We start from the raw sequence: 20,726 nt of genomic DNA on the forward strand, positions 1-20,726 counted from the left end.
AGCGGCGGCTCGCGGTTACGACAATGTGGGAGAAGAGGTCGGCGGTAACGGCTCGGGGCAGCTGCGCGGGGCGCCCGGCAGGGGGCGGCACAACGCGGCGCTCCCCGCGGCACAGCGCAGGGGCCGGGCGGGCAGCAGGCGGCACGGGACGCGCCTCCCGCCGGGCGGGGGCAGCCGCCGCTTCGCCGCGGGATCTCCGCACTCGGCCGAGGGACCCCGCGGAGCCGGGGCTCAGCCATGGATCCCGCCGCCTCCCGCCCAGCCGCCCCGCAGCGGGCGCTGCTCTCGTCCGCGGGTTGGGCGCTGCTGTGGCTCGGCCCCGTGTACCTGGCGGGGTACCTGGGGCTGAGCGGCAGCTGGCTGCTGCTAGGGCTGGCGCTGGCGCTGGGTTGGGCGCGCAACCGGCGGGGGAAGCGCGAGCGGCTGGCGGCCGCCTCGGTGCTGCTGGAGGACGAGCGGGAAGCGGTGCGGCGGGGCCTGGCCTCCCGGCACCTGCCGGCATGGGTGAGTGGGGCGGGCGGCGGGGACGGTCGCGCGGTTCCGAGTCCCGAGCTGGGAAAAGGGAGAGCTGAGCTGGAAGTTGTGCGATCGCTCGTGTAGTATCCCGGAGAAATCTTCCTCCAAAGATGCGCTGTTCCGGCTGTTGTAGATTAGGAGATGCTTTAGATGCTTTAGTTTTCTACCTTTCCTTTCTCTCTCCTGCCGTTTGGAAAGAAGTAATAAGTATATCTACGAGCACAACACACTCTGCCTTTCTTGGTGGTGCGGAGAAGCAGCCCCTGGCTTGTTCCTCGTTGTTGGCCGTCCTCTAGGCTTTAACGCGAGTGAGTGTGACAGCCTGACAGTGCTTTCCGTGCAGTACCGCTGGCCGGCTGCTCGGTGCCCTGCTGCCTAATAGGAAAAGGATCGACCGTGTCTCTTAGCCATTTGCTCAGCGTTCATAAACGTGCCGGGGACTAGTAGGGAAACAGGGAGAGAGTATGAAAGAGCTGCATCTGTCGGAGCGCTCCGTGAAAGCACTGATGGTCAGCGAGGAGCTTTGCGCAGCCTGCAGCCCTCGGTGCGCCTTCCTGCAGCCGGCAGCTGCGCGCCCGTGGGATGGAGCTCCCAGCTGAGTTCCTCCCGCTCCCAGAAGGGGCTGTTTCCCACCAGCCGCAGGAGCCCGTCTGGCATGAAAGCTCTGCTGGTTCGCATCCACAGTGCTTAAAGCCCTCCGGAGCAGCAGAGCGCAGTGTGTTGGTTTTGGCATTTATCAGCGTTGCCGCATCTCCTCCTTTTGCTTTTCGTCGTTGATAAGTTCTGCTCAGTTTGGCGTTTGCTTGCATAGTGAGCTTAAACTCGGTGCTTTTTTTATATTTCACTTTCAATTTTCCTTCTGTTCCCTCCCTCAGTTCGATTTTCTGCTTCTTTCACCCCGTGTCAGTCCTGAAGGCTGTTCCTCACCTGCTGCCTATTCAGCTCATTGTCTGTGGTGTCATCTTTTTTTTTTTTTAATCTTTCATTTTGCCCTAAAGCATTCAATTGTAACAGCTCTAAAAATGTCCCATCTGTTCTTCTCTCCTGACGTGCAGAGGTGGGAGCTGGAATAAAACTCAGGTGGGAGCGCGAATTGGAGCTGCAGCATAATCTTAGAAAAGACACTGCTGGTGTGGAACGTTGGCAGCATCTTAGGGGACAGGGGATGGGTAAATAGCTGTCCTCTTGGGTGCCCCATTGTACAGTGAGGATGATCCATTCGGGGAGGAGTTAAGACTGATTCCAGAGAGGTGGTGGATGCCTGGAGATGCCCAAGGCCAGGCTGGACGGTGTTCTGAGCACCTGATGGAGCTGTAGGTGTCCCTGCTTATTGCAGGGGATTTGGACCAGATGGCCTTTAAAGGTCCCTTCAACTCAAACGGCTCTGTGACTCTATGATTCCACTTAGTTAAAAACTGTACTTTGCAAGAGCAGTGCAGGCTCAAGCTCTGTGCAGCATTGGGATCAGTTTTTAGGAGATGTGTTTGTATCACAGCCTTCCCTTTGGAGGAGACATGAGGAGGGTTTCCCTCATCTACTCAACCATCTGTTCCAGGGAATTTGCAGGGTTATTTTCCAAAAACCAGTACCTTGGCTGAAAGCAGATGGTGAGTTTGGAGTGGAAGCATTCCTGTGCTATACACTTACGTGGGCAGACTGTGCTTCCACAGGAAATCAGGTTGGAAATTGGCTTGTGTTCAGCAGTCTGGTCCCAGTACATCGAGATGTCAAACCGCTTGCGTGAGAAGTTGTTGATATTAGAGGTAAAGAATAGCCTTTTTCTAAAGCATGGTCTGCCAATTCCTTCCTCGTGCAAAAGGCTTCTTTAGGCGTTCTTTCTTCACCCCTGCACTGGAAGCTGAGAAACCCATCTCCTTAAAAACAAACAAACAAAGGAAACAACAAAAGACAAGCAACCCCTTTGGATACATTCCTGTGTTGCATTTGAATGGTGCTGTTGTGTCTCACCTGAGTTTTGCTATTGCTGTGATGGTTGGTGTGGCCTGCTCCAGGGCAAGGTGGAGCCTTGCAGAAACCTACACTTCTCTTACTTGCTGGTAATCGGCCCTCACCTCCTATTTTTGATCTTCAAAGTTCTTTTCAAACGCTAAGTAATTTTTGAAGCATTCCTGAAATATTGGCAAGTAGCATGCCTGCTTTTGTAGGTGAGGAAAACTGATTTTTGATAGCATGCTTACCCAAGGTTATGGAGTAAGGTTTATTTTGGGACCATGTGAACTTGGCAGCTCTTGGTGGCTGGTTCTGGGCTTGGCAAGAAGTACTTTTTGCTTCTCTTATCCATGCTGTACCATGGCAAGCTTGGGAACACGACCCTGATCATAGAACCATAGAATAGCCTAGGCTGGAAGGGACCTTAAAGATCATCAGTCCTGCTGCAGTGATCTGGGGTGTGACACAGGTATGACACAGGTGACTCGTGGTGGCTGCTGTTTGGGGTTTGCCCTGGGCTGTTCAGTTTAGATGTCTATAGCTCAGTTACTTTTGTTTTGCTTTATTTTAAGGTGAGTCCGGCTGGAACATCCATCTCATGGTTGGTGCTCCTGGGTACTGCTCCAGCCTAATGGCCACTGGCCTCACTTCTTGGATACTTTTTACAGCTGCACCTCTGGTAGCTCTGGCTCCAGTGAATAATTCTAGCAAAGTGTAGGGGTTCGTATTGTACTCCATTTAATGGTATGGGTCTCACAGGTGGGCTGTGACTTCCTTACTGAGATCTGGAGGCCTAAGTGGTGTCTGAGTCCTGGTCTATTCTTTCTTTTGGGTCACATCCCCTCTTCTGTCTGGAAGGCTGTTTGAAGGACAGCTTGCCACACCACTTCCATCTCTGCTTTGCTCTGCCCGTGACTGATCCAGGACAGTCCTGCAGATGCTGCAGAACACTGTGGTGCTTATCAGTGCATTGGAGTTGGGGACCAGCTGCCTTTGGGCCACCCTGTATTTGTGTATGCTGGCACAGGGTCATCTGGTGGGAGATGGAGGGCTGGCAGGTGAAGTGTAGGTCCCTGGATTCACATCACCCTCCTTCTTGTGAAATGTCAGCTGCGTTTTATCAGTATTGATTGTCCCTTCTGGTGCAATATCCTCACTTTATCATGCAAATAAAGCTGGGTAGGCTGACATTTCAGTGAGCTCGCATCTTGTTTAATGGAAAAGTTGCTGTTCAGAGCATCAAAGGAAGTTGCTTGTAAACAATATGCCAATATCACTTTGATTTTTAAACAGAATAATTGGAGATCATTTGGTACATTATTTGAGCAAGAGAAACAGGTTCTGAAATCACACATCAGGCTAGAAAAAAAGGCAAACTACTGTCAGTTCATAAAATCCTATCATAGAATCACAGAATGGTTGGGTTGGAGGGGACTGTAGAGCCCACCCAGTGCCAACTCCCTGCCATGGGCTGGTTGCCACCCAGCAGCTCAGGCTGTACAAGGCCCCATCCAACCTGGCCTTGATCATCTTCAGGGATGGGGCACCCACAGCTCCTTTGGGCAGCTGTGCCTCATCACCCTGAGTGAAAAATTTCCTCCTAATATCTAAAGCTACATCTGGCCTCCGTTAGTTTAAAACTATTTCTCCTTGTCCTGTCATTATCTGCAAATATCTTCTGTTTCATCCAAACGTCCCTGCTGCTGAATTATACAAAAAGCCCTTGACTGAAGAGTGTAGCTTACAGCTCTTGTATGTGGAGGTAACATGTAGTCCTGCCCATCAGGCTAGATGACAGTGTAAGGAGTCCCTTTCTGTTGGAGTCTGTCTGCAGAGCTGAGAAGCTGCCATCCTGTCCTTCCCTTCTGAAATACCCATCAGCCTGCAGCACTGGCAGAAAATACTACACCCAGAAGGATGAGTAGTAAGGCAGTTGTGGACCTTTGCTCATGTTTTCAAATTGGACATCAGTTGAATTTTCTAGACAGGTTCTTGTTTTCCAAAGCACAGTGTCCTGATCAGGGTGAGTCCGTGCAGGAAACAGAGCCCTCACATCTCATCATCTTGAAGGGAAGCAGCTTCTTGTGGCTTCCCATTGCATGACCAAGAGGGGTGAGAAATCCAATGCTGCTTCATGAGGAACAGGATATGACACTTGCTTTAATCACATAAACATGCCCAGAGGCATACTGGTGCATCAACACACCTGTCTGCTTTTGCCTTTTACAATTTAGTAGTTTTTCTACTACTGTATAGAAGCAATAAATGGTAAAAGTTGTGTGTGAGAGCAGAGGGATCTCAGATTACCACACTCTGTGGTATCTTTGGCATGTGACACAGTATACCAAAACAGATTGCATGTGGCATTCACTTTGTTTTTCTCTGCCTCCAGGTCCATTTCCCTGATGTTGAGCGAGTGGAGTGGTTGAACAAGGTGAGGAGCTCTGAACTCCAGTCTGTGAGGCTGTGTGCTCTGAGCTGAATCCCAGCACAAACTCTAAGCCTAAGAAGATTAGTAAGTCACTACAACAAGGTTCAGTCACAGCAGCGTCTGTATTTAAGTTTTAGAGCTTCTAGAGTTGTTACAAGTCTTGGTGAGAGCCAGATGTGTGCACCTGGCTGATGCAGATGTGATGAATTTGACCACACAGCTTCATTCTGAGATTTTAAAACCAAAAGTCCATGTGCACATGTGTACACATGCACATATGTGTTTGTGGCTGTACTATTATTTTAGCAAAAGCAGTAGTATGTATTTCTTTTTGCCAGTGATGCTCTCAGAGCAGGTCCTCCCATCAGCAGTTAGAATCTGGCTCTCCCTGGAACTGGGCTCTAAAACAAAGCAAAACAGCTCAACTTACACCTTAGTAACTATCTTGTTTTTGTTTGAGAAACTTTCTTTTGAAGTAAAAGCTCAACTCTCTCCTCTTCAAATAAACCTCCAGGGAACTTTGTGACACTTCCCAGTAATTAGAGACTGCTGTGCTTTAGAAACTTTAACCCTGGGCTTTGCTGGCTCAGCCAATGTGATTAGAAGCAGTCAACAGACTCCATAGGGTTGAAAACTCAGTATTCACTTCCTAAAGCAGTTTCTTTTTCTGAAGAGCTGGGATGGATCTTTCCATAAGAAGTGGCTTAAGAGCACAAATGTGCACTTCCTATTTGTTAAGGGCAGGCATGCATTAGTTGTCACATGTTCAGTAATCTGCATCTATTTCTCGACTAAAGATGTACGAATGACACTTTATATAAGATGTTTTGCTTTTGCTGTTCCGTAGGTCCTTGAACAGGCTTGGCCATACTTTGGGACAATCATGGAAAAAACATTTAAAGAAGTTGTGGAACCAAAAATTAGAGCAAAGAGTGTACATCTGAAAACATGCACCTTTACCAAGATCCAGTTTGGTGAGAAGGTAGTGTGAATGCTTTGCAACACTTGTCCTTTGGTTTCTGTGAAAAATTCAGATGAAAAGGGGAGAACATTTGTTTGGGACTCTGAGGTTCAGCTCTTTAACAGCTCTGTGCATTTAATAAGTGGCACTGTTACGATGCTGCTGCCTCCTTTGTCCTTCCTCACGTTGACTTGAGCATCTTCACAGTGAAAGAAAGATGATAGAGGAGACACATACATCTCTTGTCACTGTCAATGTCATGCATCTGGAAATAGCAAAAAGAGGCATGTCTGCATTTCTTATAGAAGGAAGTTTCAGTGCTTCCTAAGACTTGTAGCATGTGAACCGCTCACAACCAGCCCTATATCTGAGGGCTGTTCACATCAGGTCTTTAAGACAAAAACTTGTGCGCCTTACTCATGCTTTACATGCAGCTCTTCAAAGTCTTTATTGAACACTACTGTAGTTGAACTGAGTGAACTGGGTAGGACTCTTCACTTGGACTTCAAGTAATAGATAATAACTATATCATATCTCGTCTGTCTTTGTTTTAGTGCCCTAGAATCAACGGAGTAAAAGTCTACACCAAAGAAATTGACAGAAGACAAGTTATCCTAGACCTGCAGATATGGTAACATTGCATCATTGATTATGCCTTAATTCACTGTCTATCCAGCAAAATGTGTGTGGTTTGTCGTGCTAGACTGAACACATGGTTCTCTAGCATCAGCGTGGAGGTGCTTGCCTGATATCAGCCTAGAGTGATATGAGTGAATCAGTTCCCAGTTGGATGTTATTTGCAGAAGTGAGATGCTGTGCGTTAGCCTTTAAGTCAGAGCATGCTATCACCTGCACAGATACAGGTGTTACCTGTGCTGGCCTACCATTGCTGTCATGAACATGGAGTTGTGTCCCTTGTTTTCTCCATCACAACAGAAAGAATCTGAGTCTTGGAACTGCTTTTCTGTCAGTTGCACCCATGTAGTTTCTCTTCAATCCAACCTCTCCAGTTCTTGCGGAACTACTTGCACTATTTATTTTTTCATTCTTTCCCCTAAATTAGTCCTCTCGTTTTAATCACTATGTGCATGTGCCAGCCAGTGTGTTTTGTTTTTTTTCTTTTTAAAATTAAAACTGTTCTTTAGTAGAAAACTGTCTCTAACTCTATTAACAGCAACAAAAAAATTAGATAAAACATCTGTTGATTCCTTCCAGGCTGATTTGAATGAGCTTGTGTGTTTCATTAACATTGAGCAGAACTAAACCCTCCTCTGGTTTTGCCTGGAGAATGGAATGAGTGGGGGAATTACCACTTGAATGCTGCTGTGGTTCTGTGGTGGGTGATTGGGCCACCCAATATAAATGGCTTTTCTTCATGGTAGTACCAGGAAAAAGCAGTGTAAAACTGCAGATTGTCTTGGCAGCAGCACAGAGCAGGCAGTGGCATGGTAGCATCCCCATCCTTGGCAGGGCACTCTCTCTCCCTGCAAGACAAAGTATTTCATTTTTAGCCATGTTGTACTTCAGCACAGTCTGCAAAGTGCTCTTTGTAACAGCCAGACCAGTTTTAGGGCCTGTGGCAAATCAATCATGCTTTCCACACAGAGGTCGAGGGTTTTGATGCCTTGAAGGCTCTGTGGGAGGTAGATACTGTTCTCTATTAAACTACTTCTCCAGGCTGCTTCTCCCACATACTCATTTTCACTGCCTTAACAATGAGTTACAGAGGGATTCCCCCACCTCCTCATTCCTGTCCTTTTGGCAGACCCATCAGCATCTCCAGACTGGCCTCTCGCTTCTGTTCCTCCTTGTGACAGTAATTTAGCTTGAACTGTCATCTGATAACCCAGGTATTTCGTGTATTCACACAAGAGCCTTCAGCATGCCTTGTCTCTCTGATGGGGAACTCTTCTCCTAGGCTGTTCTGAGAACCTTGTTTCTCCTATGTTAATATTCTGACTTCAGCTTCTGCAAGTGACCAAGGTACTATGCATTGTCCAGTTGCTGCAGGAGATAGTGCATCACTTGCAGGAATGGTAAGAAGCAAATCCATGGGCAGTGATGGTTATTTACCTGCTTTTTTCCAGGTTGCTAAAGGAACAAGTTTGGGGTGTGTTTTTCTTTTTTCTTCTCTTCTTTTTTTTTCACCTTTCCTTAATCAAAGAAAGGGGCAACCTCTACTTTTCCGGAGTGAGGCAAACTCCCATTGCAGAACAGTCTCTCTTAGGTATGTGAATAGCTTTGTGTGTCTGCGCTAATGCAGCTGGTGCTGGGAGAAGAGCTGGTTAGAGGAGATGGACTTGAGCTACCCCTCCTTGCATGCTGGTGAGTCAGGTTTGGGTGGCTGATTATACCCACAGCTGCCTGGCACGTGTGTCTGTGCAGTCTTGTCTCTGTGGCTGCTCACAGAGAGCTGATGACTGTGTAAGAGGGTTCCATGAGGATTTCCACATGTTGCTGTGGCTACTGCTCAGATTGGAAATAAGCCTCAACAAAAGCAGGAACAGCGTGGATGCTCACAATCTAAATAGATGAGTGTTATCTGTACTGATGTGGAAATGTGTCTGACCAACTCATTAGTGATCTCAGACACCTGTAGATTATCTCATGGATTTGTATTTGTTCAGGCAGCCAGTTTTGCTGGTGACGGTTCTTTTTTGCTGCTCTCTTCCCAATTAATATTTGACGGGAGGCATCACAATTTTTCTTAATCAATGCTCCCAGCTCAATAATTAAAATTAAAATTAAATTATGACTTCCCACTGATGAAGTGAAAGCACTTTGTCTTAATTATTTTCTAGGTGAAGGGTGCATGGGGATAAAGTTATACATCAGTGACCTCATTTTCATGTAGAGAAGCCTTCTGAGCAGTGCTAACAGCAGAGCTCTCTATTCTCACCTGGCCCTGCTTCCTTTCTCATTTTCCCTCTAAGGGCAAAGGTGAGATATAAGTGGCTGGATCTGCCCGCAGAGCTGAGTCCTGGTGTAACAACTCAGGAGGATGGAGTAATTGCTGTGGTGTTGCTGTAGTGCACTTTGCAATGCTGAGACTAAATTCCCTTTTGGGTTTCGGACAAGTGTTGCTGTGTTGCAGTGAACATTACAGAACTGACGTGTCTGCATATTAGTAGCATGACTCCTTGGTGTTTGATGGGTGTAATTTTGTGGGAGTTTCCTCACTAGTGAATCCACGTGAACTTGATCTGCTGTTTGGCTCATCGCTGTCTGCAGTGCTGATTGGGATGGCCACAATTGGGAAGGCTGAGCTGCTTCATCATAGCGGGTGTTGTTATGTTGTGGATGGCCTCTGCCCTGCTCAGGTGTTAAATAACCCTTTGTGTCAGGTAGCATCCAGAGATCTCAGCACACTCAGTAATTGTAACAGTGCAGGGACATCTTGTGGCATCCCTGCCTTAAGCCTGTGGGATTACCATTGCATCTCAGGCTGAATATAAGGAAAAATCTCTCCTCTGAAAGAGGAGAGGCACTGAAGTGGTTAGCATTGAATGGGCTGCCCAGAAAGGTGGTGGAATCACTGTCCCTGGAGGTGTTCAAGAAACATGTAGATATCTCACTGAGGGACATGGTTAGTGGGCACAGGGAAGATGGGTTGATGGTTGGACCAGATATCTTAAAAGTCTTTTCCAACCACAGCGATTCTATTTTCAACATTATGGGCCCAGCTTTTCCAGATGGATGCAGGTGAGACATGGATAAGCATGCTTCCACAAGCTTGTCTTCAATCTTCATCCATTGCATAGGTGTGCTGTCCATATTTCCTTGTGCAGTAATATGATTTAGGACAGAAACAAGTTCTTTTTCCACCCCTGACGTGCAGGCAAAGCATGGTCCTGTGGATGCCAGCAGAGGGGCTCATCTCTGTGCATATGAGCATCAAGGCTTGGAGCCCAGCAGCTCAGCTCAGGCATTCTCTGTCTAGGGGAGAAGAGCAGAGAGCACAGCAAGCTTACACAGCAGAGGGGCATGTGAAAGCATAAGCAACTTGAACTGGAAATGAGGAGTAGAACTAATGAGTAGAGTGCATCCTTCCTACTGGGCAGCCTAGTGTGGGAGTGGTGCCTGTTTGAAGCAGACCTGAGGGTGATTAAAGACTTAGGCTTTGATAAAAGGGGCAAAGGCAGCTTTGACATCTAGACTTGAAAACCAGATTGCACGTATTGACATGTTACAAGGGAAGGCAGGTATCTAGAACTGGGTGGGAAGAGTTTTTGACGGTGGAGAGGCATAAGGATTGTAAAATGAGACACCACTAGTGTTGTTTGCTGTGTTGGACACTGGTAACAGCTGAATTAAATCCTCTAGGACTAATTAATGCAAATCAAGGGACTCGTTTTGGCTTCTCATTTAGATTTTATATTGACAAGGCTCTGTTAGCAACCAGTGTAATGAACTGTAAGATGATGTCAAAATTGTAGAGATTAATACATGTTAAAATAAGTTTTCTTAATTACATGTCTAGCCTGCAGGGAAGATTGTGTTAATTTTGACATGGCCTGTGAGGCTGGCCACTGAAGAAATGAGAAATGCTCTAACATTAAAGGCATTTAATCTGAGCATTATAAACTTCCTATATTCTGCAAAATGACTCTTAAAAAAAATTCAGGAACTTTGTTTGCAGAAATGGAGACAAATTCAAGTCGTGCATTCTTGGCAAGATTTTTATTTTGGGGGGATGGAAGTAATCTGTCTATGTGCAAATTGCAGTGTGAATTAATGGTAACTTCGCTGTTTGTGCATCTGCCTGTGGTCAGAGCAAAAACAAATCTTCCTTTGATTGTGGGCTGGAGGTAAGCATAGGGGAGCAAGCAATGCACGCTCACCTTGCTTTGGTACCTTCCATTCTGCTTTGCCTGCAGTATGTTTGTGTGTCTGCACCCAAAAAGAGCTATTTCTCGGAGAACTGGGAGGGAACTTGGTAGCTCTTAATTGTTTTCTGCCAGAGGCATCAACAAATCAGTGGGTTCTGCCTCAGGGGAGTGGCTACTGCTTTTAGCGTGAGATGATGTTTGTACTTTAAAGTCTAAGGTGATTTCTAAATTGTGAAAGTGCCATTCTTGGCATTCATTTTATTTAAGGCCTGATGTTCTCCATGACTAAGATCTCATTGTAAATCATTGATTTTTAATTCAGCTTCAGGGAAACCATATTATTTTTAGTGATGCATATGTCCTTCAGATGGGCTTTTTGGCTGTGGGCAAGGGTGAAGTATAAAATCCAGCACCCATTGGTGATGGTAAGATGACTGAGGAGATGGGTCACCACACTGTGCTATGGGATCAGCGGAGCAAGAGGGCTATTGCCATGGCTTTGAATTTCCAGTGAGCCAGTTGTTTCCCTGCTAACAGCAAGCTGCCCCAACCAACTGCCATTCTTAAGAATGAGATAGTAACCTTGAAATACAAATGTCAAACGCTTTGACATTTTGCAGGCAATCAATATCCTAGCTGACCGCAGGGTTTCTTTTGTGAGGATCTTACCCTTGCTTAATGTGCTCAACTTAACCTTTTCAGTTGCTTTTCAGTTTCTCTGCCTGGGGTGTCATGTTGCAATTGTCAAGCTCCTTTCTACTCTGTACAGCCCAAATTTGCTCGCTCAACTATTGCAAACTGTGGAATAATGTGAGAACTTTCTTTCAGTTATGTAGGAGACTGCGAGATTCACATGGACATATCGAAATTTAATCTTGGGGTGAAAGGTGTACAGGTGAGTGCAGTGCTGCTCCTGGCTTGGGATGGATGGTTTTATCTCCTTGTATTTTGGCTTCGGAAATAATGTCTTCCTTGCAGAGCACCTAAATATTATTTTAAGCTTCTTAGTCTTAGACAGGTTCAGTGCTAGAGCATCAAGCTCATGTGGGCCAGCTTCTGCCACTGGAGTTTGGAGGAGCCGCATGTTGGTAGAGAACTTCAAAAGAGAAAGTTCTGTTGGAGCAGTTGTGAGTGTTTTCTATTAGACCTACAGCCTGTTCTTATAGTATTGAAAGCAGTAGGACAGCATTACATGGCAGTCAGGATGGCAGAGAGACTCTGTGAAATTAGAAAACATCACCTGGTAACAGTAACAATAGTCTGGGGGGAAAGGAGGTTATTGCTGTTAAATTCTAAGTAATTTGAAGTTATTTGAAGTGGGATTTTAAAATACATTTACTTCATTGAAAAACTGAGTTTTGAAACTGTACCTGAGCATATCTTTAAAGGGTTTTCCTTGATCTGTTGTATTTGCAGTTGTATGGGACTTTGCGAGTGATACTGGAACCTCTTCTCACTGATGCCCCTTTCATTGGAGCAGTGACCTTGTTTTTTATGCAGAAACCGGTGAGTCAGAAGGGAACTGTGCTCTGCAGCCTTCTTGGCTCTGGGACAGTTTTAATATATGGATGGTCTGTAGTGAATGCCATGGCTGGTAACCCAGCCTGCATAACTCTGAATATCTTGCAGTGCAGGTGTTTGAACAGCAAACTTCTGATTACTAAATGCTCATCTTCAATTCCAAGGGGAAGGAAATGTGTTTGTCTCACTCTCTTGCAGTAATGCCTGAAGAGTTGTTTGCTTCCGTCTGAGAAGGGGAGGAATTTACAATGGTAACAGCACAGGAGCCATTTCATAGGCTTTTAGATGTATTTTAAATCATTCCAGTCATGAATTTTATGTGTAGTAGCATTGTTTTCATTCATGAAAAACTTAATTTCTCTTCATACAATAAACAAGAGATTCCTGAAATCTGTGTTTGTAAATCCCCCTGCCTGAGAGCACAGGCCAACCTCCAAGTGAAAGAGTGAGGAAACAACTTCAAAGTCTAGGGAGAGCTGCCGGATTTACTATGCATGACCTTGGGGCATCTGCCAATGGCCACTGCCAAGGGCTGACTGCTGTGTTCTCCTTGCTTGCAGGATAAGCCCCAGTGATCCCTTAATTTCAGGTAGGACAGGTGAGGGAATTGCTATCAGCTGTTGATTTTAATGTATAAATACAGTCATTTACTAGTGCAGGTACGGTCTTTTTTAAACAGTCAGCTCTGTTTTAGAAGCATTTGCTTCTCCTTTAAAGTCAGCATTTGTCCTGAAATAACTTTTAATGGTCCTGTATCATTTCTCTGCCTTTGTTGTAGCACTTGGAATTCAACTGGGCAGGAATGAGCAACCTCCTGGATGTCCCAGGAATTAAGTGAGTGTCTGTTTTGTTTCATTTTATTCCTTTTTGAAAAGGGTTTGGGAACTGGGAAAACTTTTTCCAGCAATCACCAGAAGTTATTCTCAAGAGCGATATGTAGAAGTTGTTATGCTGATATGCCATCATCCTATCTGGCTGTGGGGTTGGCAAACCCTGAGTAGGATGCTCTTGCATCATGTCAAAATTGATTTAATCACTTCACTTTGGGATTTAGAGTGACAGTAGGCCACTGTACTTTGGAAAAAGCAAACTTTTTCTCTTCTGCTTCTTTGTGGCAGTTGCTTATAAAGATAGTTGAGCAGATCTGGGTATTGGTTATCTGTGCTTATGTTTGGTTACCATACAGTGGAAAAAGTTCAGGTGTCACAGGGCTGCAGCCCTCTGACAAACTGAAATCTAGTCCGTGATAGTGAAAACTGCAGCATATTCAAAGGAGAAATATTCTTGTACTTCAAGAAACCCAACTGTTCCCCAGTGCCTCTTGGGGCCTCTTTGACCTTGTAAATAAGGCTTGCACAGCAAGGGTGTAAATCTTATCAGTTTTCAATACTGTAAGCTTTAATCTGCTCCACCAGATTGGAGATCTGCTTTTTCCTTGTTTTTTTCAGTGTAAGGAGAAAACTCTGTTGTCAGGAACAAAATACACAGTGGTTAATCAGCCACTGCCTTTTTCTCTGTAAAAGCGAATGCAGGCAGTAATGTTCTGCTTTCTTCCACCACATGCTTTGCAGACTTATACTCAGCACAGGAAGTGACTGATTGCTTTAGGTGCCAGTTGATGCAATAAAGGATCTCTGAAGACTTTTGATGTTGAGTGAGAGGAAGGACTTTTTTCTTAATTTGAGTCCAGAGTGGCTTTTTGCCCTGAAGTTTGCCCTGAGAGCTCCAGTTTTTATCAGAGGAATTAATCTGCTCTTTTCTAATGCAACTTTCCTTAATCCTCCCAGAGAAGAAGTATGTAGGTGTTCCTGCCTACAACCTCTCATATAATTAAATACAAATTTGGTGTCCTAGATCTTCACTCTCTGGTTCTCTCACAGGGATTTGAACACAGAAAACCTTGCTCGCTCATCAACATAGCACATGAAAGCTATGAGCAAATCATGCCTGCTGTGAGGTTGAGTAAGAGCTCTCCCTTTCTTTATTCTCCTGCTTAAGAGACCAAAGATGCTGCACACAGCTGTGTGCAGTTTGGTGCTGTACCTTTAGACTCAAGAGAAGGGACAGTTTGTCACCTTGCCACAGGGAGGATTTTGTCAGGAGCTCCTATGCTCTCGCCAGGAGCTTTCAGGCTTCTGGTTGTGCACTGGGAGTGGGAGAGGCCATTTCTTCTCTATGAATCCAGCTCCTTCTATGAACTGTGACAATTTCATTGCATGGTCCTCCCCTGAGAAGTTGCCTTACAAGCACTAGATTTATCAAGGGAGCAAAAGACTTCCAGATGTTTGGTGCAGCCACATTTCCCTCTTACTTCTTCTGCTGCTTCTGAGTTGTAGGAGTAGGTTCAAGTCAGAGGGTACAGAAGGTCTGTGATAGCTGTGTACTCCTTGCTCAGAAGAAGCAGGTTGAATCAGTTGTCCCTGCCATACAAACGTGGGAATTCCAAATAAAAGATTTTAAACTGAAAAGCTGGAAAGGAATAAGTGTTAGATTAGACTGGAAGGTTCCCTAGAGTCCAAAATAGACAGCACCCTCAGTTCAGACAATCTCCAGTGTAATGAAGGTCCGTCCTGTTACCTGAAATACCTGGAAATGTGATTTCCCTTCTTAATGCAAAATATATCAGGAACGTGAATCTCAACTTTTGTTTGGTTCTGTGCCTTATTTTTTCTTTCTGATTGGGCTGGTGATTGGTTGTAGAGATTTGTTTGTTTTCCTTTTTCCTCTGTCCTGCAGTGTAATGTCTGACTCGCTGATTCAAGATTACATTGCTGCACGGCTAGTTCTGCCAAACAGGATCACGGTGCCTTTGAAGAAGAACATGAGCATTGCCCAGTTGAGGTTCCCTATCCCACACGTGAGTTTTTCTTTTTTCATTGAGGATGTGATTCTACCTGAATGTGCGTTTGCTGTAGTGCAAGTGCATGTACACCCATGTGTTGGGTTCCTGCACATCCAGCTCTCAGCAGCTGTTTCAGCCTGGATCATAGCCTTTCTGTAGGCAGTATTTCAGAAATATGCAAGTAAATATTGGCTAGCTCTTTAATTTTGAGGGGTGGGGAGTGCTTATATGTGGCATAAGAAGTCTGCTTAGACATGGAGACATTTACCAATTTAAACCAGTAGTCTCATTAGAAAACCACAAGTCTTCAATTAGAGAAAGTGAATACATGATCCATAAGTGGCAGGCTACTTAATTTCTTCAGTAATTCTGTGAACAGATGTAAACACAGAGCTCAGAGGATGACATCTGTATGTTAAAGAGAAGAATTTTGAAAAAAATCCCAAAGCAGTAAATCCAACCCTAATCTCTGAAATATCTGATACATTCACATCTCTGACCTTCTCCTTCTGAATACCTAAGATATATTAATTAATGAAGACATTAATGAATGACTAAGGGCTGCTTCCTGTTGCAAAATTGCATCACTAAATTGAATTTGAATGGCCACTCTGCAGTAAAATAAGAACCAACCGTTGGCTGCTTAGTTCCTCCTTAAGTCAGTGGAAATTGATCTTGATTCCACCATCAATTTGATTGTGATGTATGTTCCTGTGTGTATTTGTATGTTTCTGATTTTAAAATAAATTGAAGACTATTTCCTACCTAGCTATCTGGATGGGATTGTGTATCTGTGCAAGTTCTCCCCCATGGTAAATGATAGGAAAAGTGATTGTTTTATTACATACTGCCTCAAAATGCATATCTTTGCAAACCTGTCATTCTGACTAACCTTGCTGCCTGAAATAACAGTTTTAGGAGGCAGCACATTATAATTATCCAAATATCACATTTTCAAGACTGATTTTGTGTCTTTTCCTATGCAGGGAGTAATAAGGGTTCATCTGCTAGAAGCTGAAAACCTTGTTCAGAAAGATAATTTCCTTGGTGCAATCAGGGGGAAGTCTGACCCATACGCTCTTCTTCGGCTTGGCACGGTGCAGTATCGAAGCAAGACAATTTCCAGAGATCTTAATCCCATTTGGAATGAGACATTTGAGGTACTGAACCTTTTGATCTTTCCATGTCTAGGATGCACAGCTGTTTACATCCTCGTACTTGAAGGACCTTCTCTTACCTGACTGCAGTGGAGCAGGTGGAATTCCTTGTTGCTTCATTGATGAGGCATTCCTGTCCCTTAAACAAGTCAAATTTACATTGCAAACATGAAATGGCACTGAGGGTTAATCTGATTTTACATATGTGGGTGTTTGGAGGAGGTGCAAAGCATTGCCTTAAATATCAATCAGTGCAGCAGTCTGATTGTGCAAGTGTCTTCTACTCTAGAATTGGTTTACTTTGTATATGGGATGTTTGTAGCTTTTTCTAATTTTGTGAGCAAAATTAACTGGGTTTAACTTTTAATTCAAAACCAAGCAAACTTCTTTTAAGATATTGTTATCATATCATGTAATATGATCAGCCACAAAACAGCAGGGAATTGTGCTTCACACATTACACAACTGTGAACCTATGTGAGTGCTTTTAATTTTTACTCAGTACCTGTTTCTTCTCCAGTTTGTTGTTCATGAAGTGCTTGGTCAGGACTTAGAAGTGGACTTGTATGATGCAGATCCAGATAAAGATGACTTCATGGGCAGGTAAAAGTGAGATTTTCTTCTGGTTGCTCTTCGAAGGGATGTAATAATCTGACAGATCTGCTCAACAGATTTCAGAAAACAGTTCTGAAGATTAAATCCTTTACTTCTTCATCGCCTAGTTAATTGCAGTCTAATTGGAATGTTTTCTCTTTGTTCTGGTTAAGTTTTTTTGCAGTTTTTTAATGGAGAAATATCCTTGTAGCAACATTTGCTATCCATTTTCCATACAGAAAATGCAAATATGAAGTGATTGGCAGCCAGGGAACTGCCCTCATCATATCAGATGACAGACAGAAGAGGGGCACTGCTTCTTAAGCCATGGTTATCTCAAGTGGAACAGCTTCGGTGATGTTCTATGGATAACATTAGCACTTAGGGAAAGGCAGAGTTGGACATGATTTCCTTCCGAATGAGTACATCAGATCTTACTTCTTTGGACTTTGGGAGGATTGGCTGACATGCCTGAAGGCTGTGTTGCCATTCAGCAAGACCTGGATAGGCTGGAGAGCTGGGCAGAAAAAAACCGGATGAGGTTTAACAAAAGCAAGTGTAGAGTCTTGCATCTGGGGAGGAATAATTCCATGCACCAGTACAGGTTGGGGGATGACCTGCTGGAGGGGAGCTCTGTGGAAAGGGACCTGGGTGTCCTGGTGGATGACAGGTTGGCCATGAGCCAGCAGTGTGCCCTTGTGGCCAAAAAGGCCAATGGCTTACTGGGGTGCATTAAAAAGAGCGTCTCCAGCAGGTCAAAGGAGGTGATCCTCCCCCTCTACTCTGCCCTGGTAAGACCTCATCTGGAGTACTGTGTCCAGTTTTGGGCTCCCCAGTACAAAAAAGACAGGGATCTCTTGGAAAGAGTCCAGCAGAGGGCCACGAAGATGGTGAAGGGCCTGGAGCATCTCCCCTATGAGGAAAGGCTGAGTGAACTGCGTCTGTTCAGCCTTGAGAAAAGAAGACTGAGAGGGGACCTGATCCAGGTCTATAAATATCTAATGTGTGGGGGGCAGAATGGCGAGGCCGGACTGTTTTCAGTGGTGAGTGGAGACAGGACAAGGGGAAACGGCTGGAAACTGCAGCATAGGAAGTTCCGCACAAATGTGCGCAAGAACTTCTTTACAGTGAGGTGACGGAGCACTGGAACAGGCTGCCCAGGGAGGTGGTGGAGTCTCCTTCTCTGGAGATGTTCAAGACCTGCCTGGATGCCTACCTGTGCTACCTGGTGTAGGGAACCTGCTTTGGCAGGGGGGTTGGACTCGATGATCTCTGGAGGTCCCTTCCAACCCCTACAATTCTGTGATTCTGTGATTCTGTGACTTGCTGCTGTGTTTGCATTTATTTGATTTTAAATAAATAAAACCCCCAAGAAACAAAGAAAACAATCCAGGCCTTGCACAGTTATGGTAATCTCTGAAGTAGAACACCCAAGTAATTCACATAGGAAGCTTAATGTTGAAGGAGTCTACTTGCTCTGTTTGAATATTGACATCAGGTTATTAGCTCCTAGTGCAACCAGCTATGAACAGGGTGGATGGTGGGCTCAGACTCTTGCAGAAAATCTTTGGAAGCCAGTGATGATTGCTGCTGGACTCAAGGTCTGTTTAAATTATATTTTAGTTTTGGAAGCATTTCAAGAGGGAGAAGGTACTGTAGAAGTGTGTGTTCCACTGTGCGCCAACAGATAAAGTGTGGAAATTGCTCTTTGGGACAGATTTGGTTGTGGCTTTTTACTTACTAGTTGTGGTTTCTCTCTTTTATTTTTTTTTTCCCCATTTGTCCACTAATCGACAGTACGCTGTATGCCTGAACGTTCACTGAAACATTTGCTTTTTGTCTTCCAGCTTGCTTATAAGCCTGCTGGATATAAAGAATGACAAAACAGTTGATGAGGTAAAGATCACAGCTTGTTTTTCAATGTAGTTGTGTTGTATACTTACATGTATTCATTCATGCTTTGTGTATGCTACTGCATTGTTTCTGTGTGCTTGAAGCTTCCCTGCTTACTTGCACTGCGGTGTTTTCTTTTTGTGAAGTTCTCTTTGCTCAGAAAACTTGAAGTAGCCATTACAGTTGTTGTTCACAGTCAGTCTGGCAACCTCAGACAGCCCTGAGCTTATGCTGAACCAGCAGTGGAGTATCTTGTGTTAACAGCATGTACCCTGTGTCTATCACTTATTCCTCTGAGGCTACAGATCAGTTTGGTGAAGCAGTCTGATTGCTGAGGGAACAAATAATCAAGTCTTATTGTGGCTCATTGTGCAGCTCAGTGTTCTGCAAACAGTTCCAGAGTGCCTACTTCATACTGCTTCATACTGCTGCTGCTGCAGAATGTGCAGTATGTGCACTGTGTGTTTGTGGAAATCTTGCTCTCAGTGTTTCTGGCTCATGTTCCCAAGTAGATGGACATTCTGCGATGTATATATCAAAAATTCAATTTAAGAAGTTTGAAGTACAATTCATATTGTTTATTGTATTTAAGTCCCAGAGACTGAAATATATAGAAATTATCCTGTCTCAGTTTTCAAGTTGCTTTTTATTGTCTCCACTTAGTGGTTTCCCTTAAGCAGGACAACAAGTGGACACTTGCACTTAAAGCTGGAATGGCTTTCACTAGTAAATGACCAAGAAAAGCTATATGAGGTGAGTATGCTTAAAGGATCCAGATACTTTGATGTTTGTCCAGTGATCAACAAAGAAGAATGTGAAATTGGGAACCTCAGGCAAATGCATGGGACTTTATTTTGTCTAACAAAGTGTAGACATGTTGGTGGTTTGGTTGTTTTGGTTTCTCCTGGGGAGGAAGGTGTTTACTTGCTTCAGGTCCCATGGCAATACAGCAGCAACTAAAATCTGTCAGCTGTTTTTACTTAAGTTAGTAAAGCTTTGTTTGGCTGACTGCGGAGTGACCTCTCACAGTTCTCTCCCTTGATTATTTTTCCCTTTCCTCTTCATCTAAAACTTATGTAGGATCCCAGCACTGTGCACCTGTACTAGTCACAGCCAAATACCAGCACTGGTACTTGCTAGGGCCATAGTTACAAATGCTGTCATATTCAGTCTGCAGAATTCCTTGGATGCATCTTCCAAGGTCGCTGCTTTCTTCATAGTTAACCAAAAAGTATTGGAGTTCACTGAGATGAAAAACATTTCATTTTTCTCGAGGTTTTATTCTACTGATGCTAGATTAGTGATGACAATGTATAGAGTTGAGCACAGGCTTAGATGACTTGCTGTCCTAGGGAATCTGACCAGTTCTGCACTAGATAAACTGAAGGTCATTAAGTGTGATGAATAGCAAAGACCTGGGCCTTTTCTTACTGGTCTGCTTAAAGCCCTCGTGCTGTAGGGTATTGGCTTGTGCTCCTCTGAATTCCAAGATTAAGGAGAAAGGCAAAGAGCTACTTAGCTTACAGAAACTTTCCTTTGAGCTTATCTTGTGCTGTACATTGTCCTTGGTGAATGATCATACCTGCTTTGTGTTTTGTTTTCTTCTATGTTCCTGGCCTTGGCAGGATAAGAAGGGCCTGTCTACAGCAATTCTGATAGTCTACTTGGACAGCGCTTTCAACCTCCCAGTAAGTACAAACCACATGCAGACAGCCTTCACTCCCAACCCTCCTTTTTTAAAAAAAGCACACAAATTAATTGTTTTTAAATACTCTTACAAATTCAGAAAAACCACTTCGAGTATTCAAATGGTGAATGTGGAGCAAAGAAGATAAAAAATAACAAGTACCTCAAGGTAAAATTTATGTTCTTCCTCCATGCTTTCTAAACCACCTTCTGGATTATATTGTATCATAGCAACTGAAAGTAGCTGTTATAAAGAAACAATCTTTCCACTGTCAGAATCTGTGACCACAGGTTCAAGGTAGTGATTGAGAAGCCTTGCACTAATAAGAGGTGATCAAATGGGGAA

At 44.4% G+C, this 20,726-nt stretch overlaps 1 protein-coding gene across 1 annotated transcript in view; it reads left to right on the top strand.

Annotated features, from left to right (window-relative positions):
• Window positions 1–237: 237 nt before the first annotated feature.
• ESYT3 (extended synaptotagmin 3) overlaps window positions 238–20,726 on the top strand; it is a 28,953-nt gene continuing 8,464 nt past the window's right edge. Inside the window, exons 1-14 of the mRNA XM_042877870.1 lie at window positions 238–504; window positions 4,859–4,900; window positions 5,745–5,879; window positions 6,413–6,489; window positions 11,516–11,582; window positions 12,104–12,193; window positions 12,987–13,042; window positions 14,945–15,065; window positions 16,037–16,210; window positions 16,728–16,810; window positions 18,649–18,697; window positions 19,358–19,447; window positions 20,320–20,382; window positions 20,481–20,549. Coding sequence (XP_042733804.1) covers window positions 238–504; window positions 4,859–4,900; window positions 5,745–5,879; window positions 6,413–6,489; window positions 11,516–11,582; window positions 12,104–12,193; window positions 12,987–13,042; window positions 14,945–15,065; window positions 16,037–16,210; window positions 16,728–16,810; window positions 18,649–18,697; window positions 19,358–19,447; window positions 20,320–20,382; window positions 20,481–20,549 — 1,383 coding nt within the window. The remainder of the gene's footprint in view (window positions 505–4,858; window positions 4,901–5,744; window positions 5,880–6,412; window positions 6,490–11,515; window positions 11,583–12,103; window positions 12,194–12,986; window positions 13,043–14,944; window positions 15,066–16,036; window positions 16,211–16,727; window positions 16,811–18,648; window positions 18,698–19,357; window positions 19,448–20,319; window positions 20,383–20,480; window positions 20,550–20,726) is intronic.

This window comes from Lagopus leucura, unplaced genomic scaffold, assembly GCF_019238085.1.
Source record: "Lagopus leucura isolate 7727_CA_CO unplaced genomic scaffold, USGS_WTPT01 Super-Scaffold_100019, whole genome shotgun sequence".
NCBI lineage: Eukaryota > Metazoa > Chordata > Aves > Galliformes > Phasianidae > Lagopus > Lagopus leucura.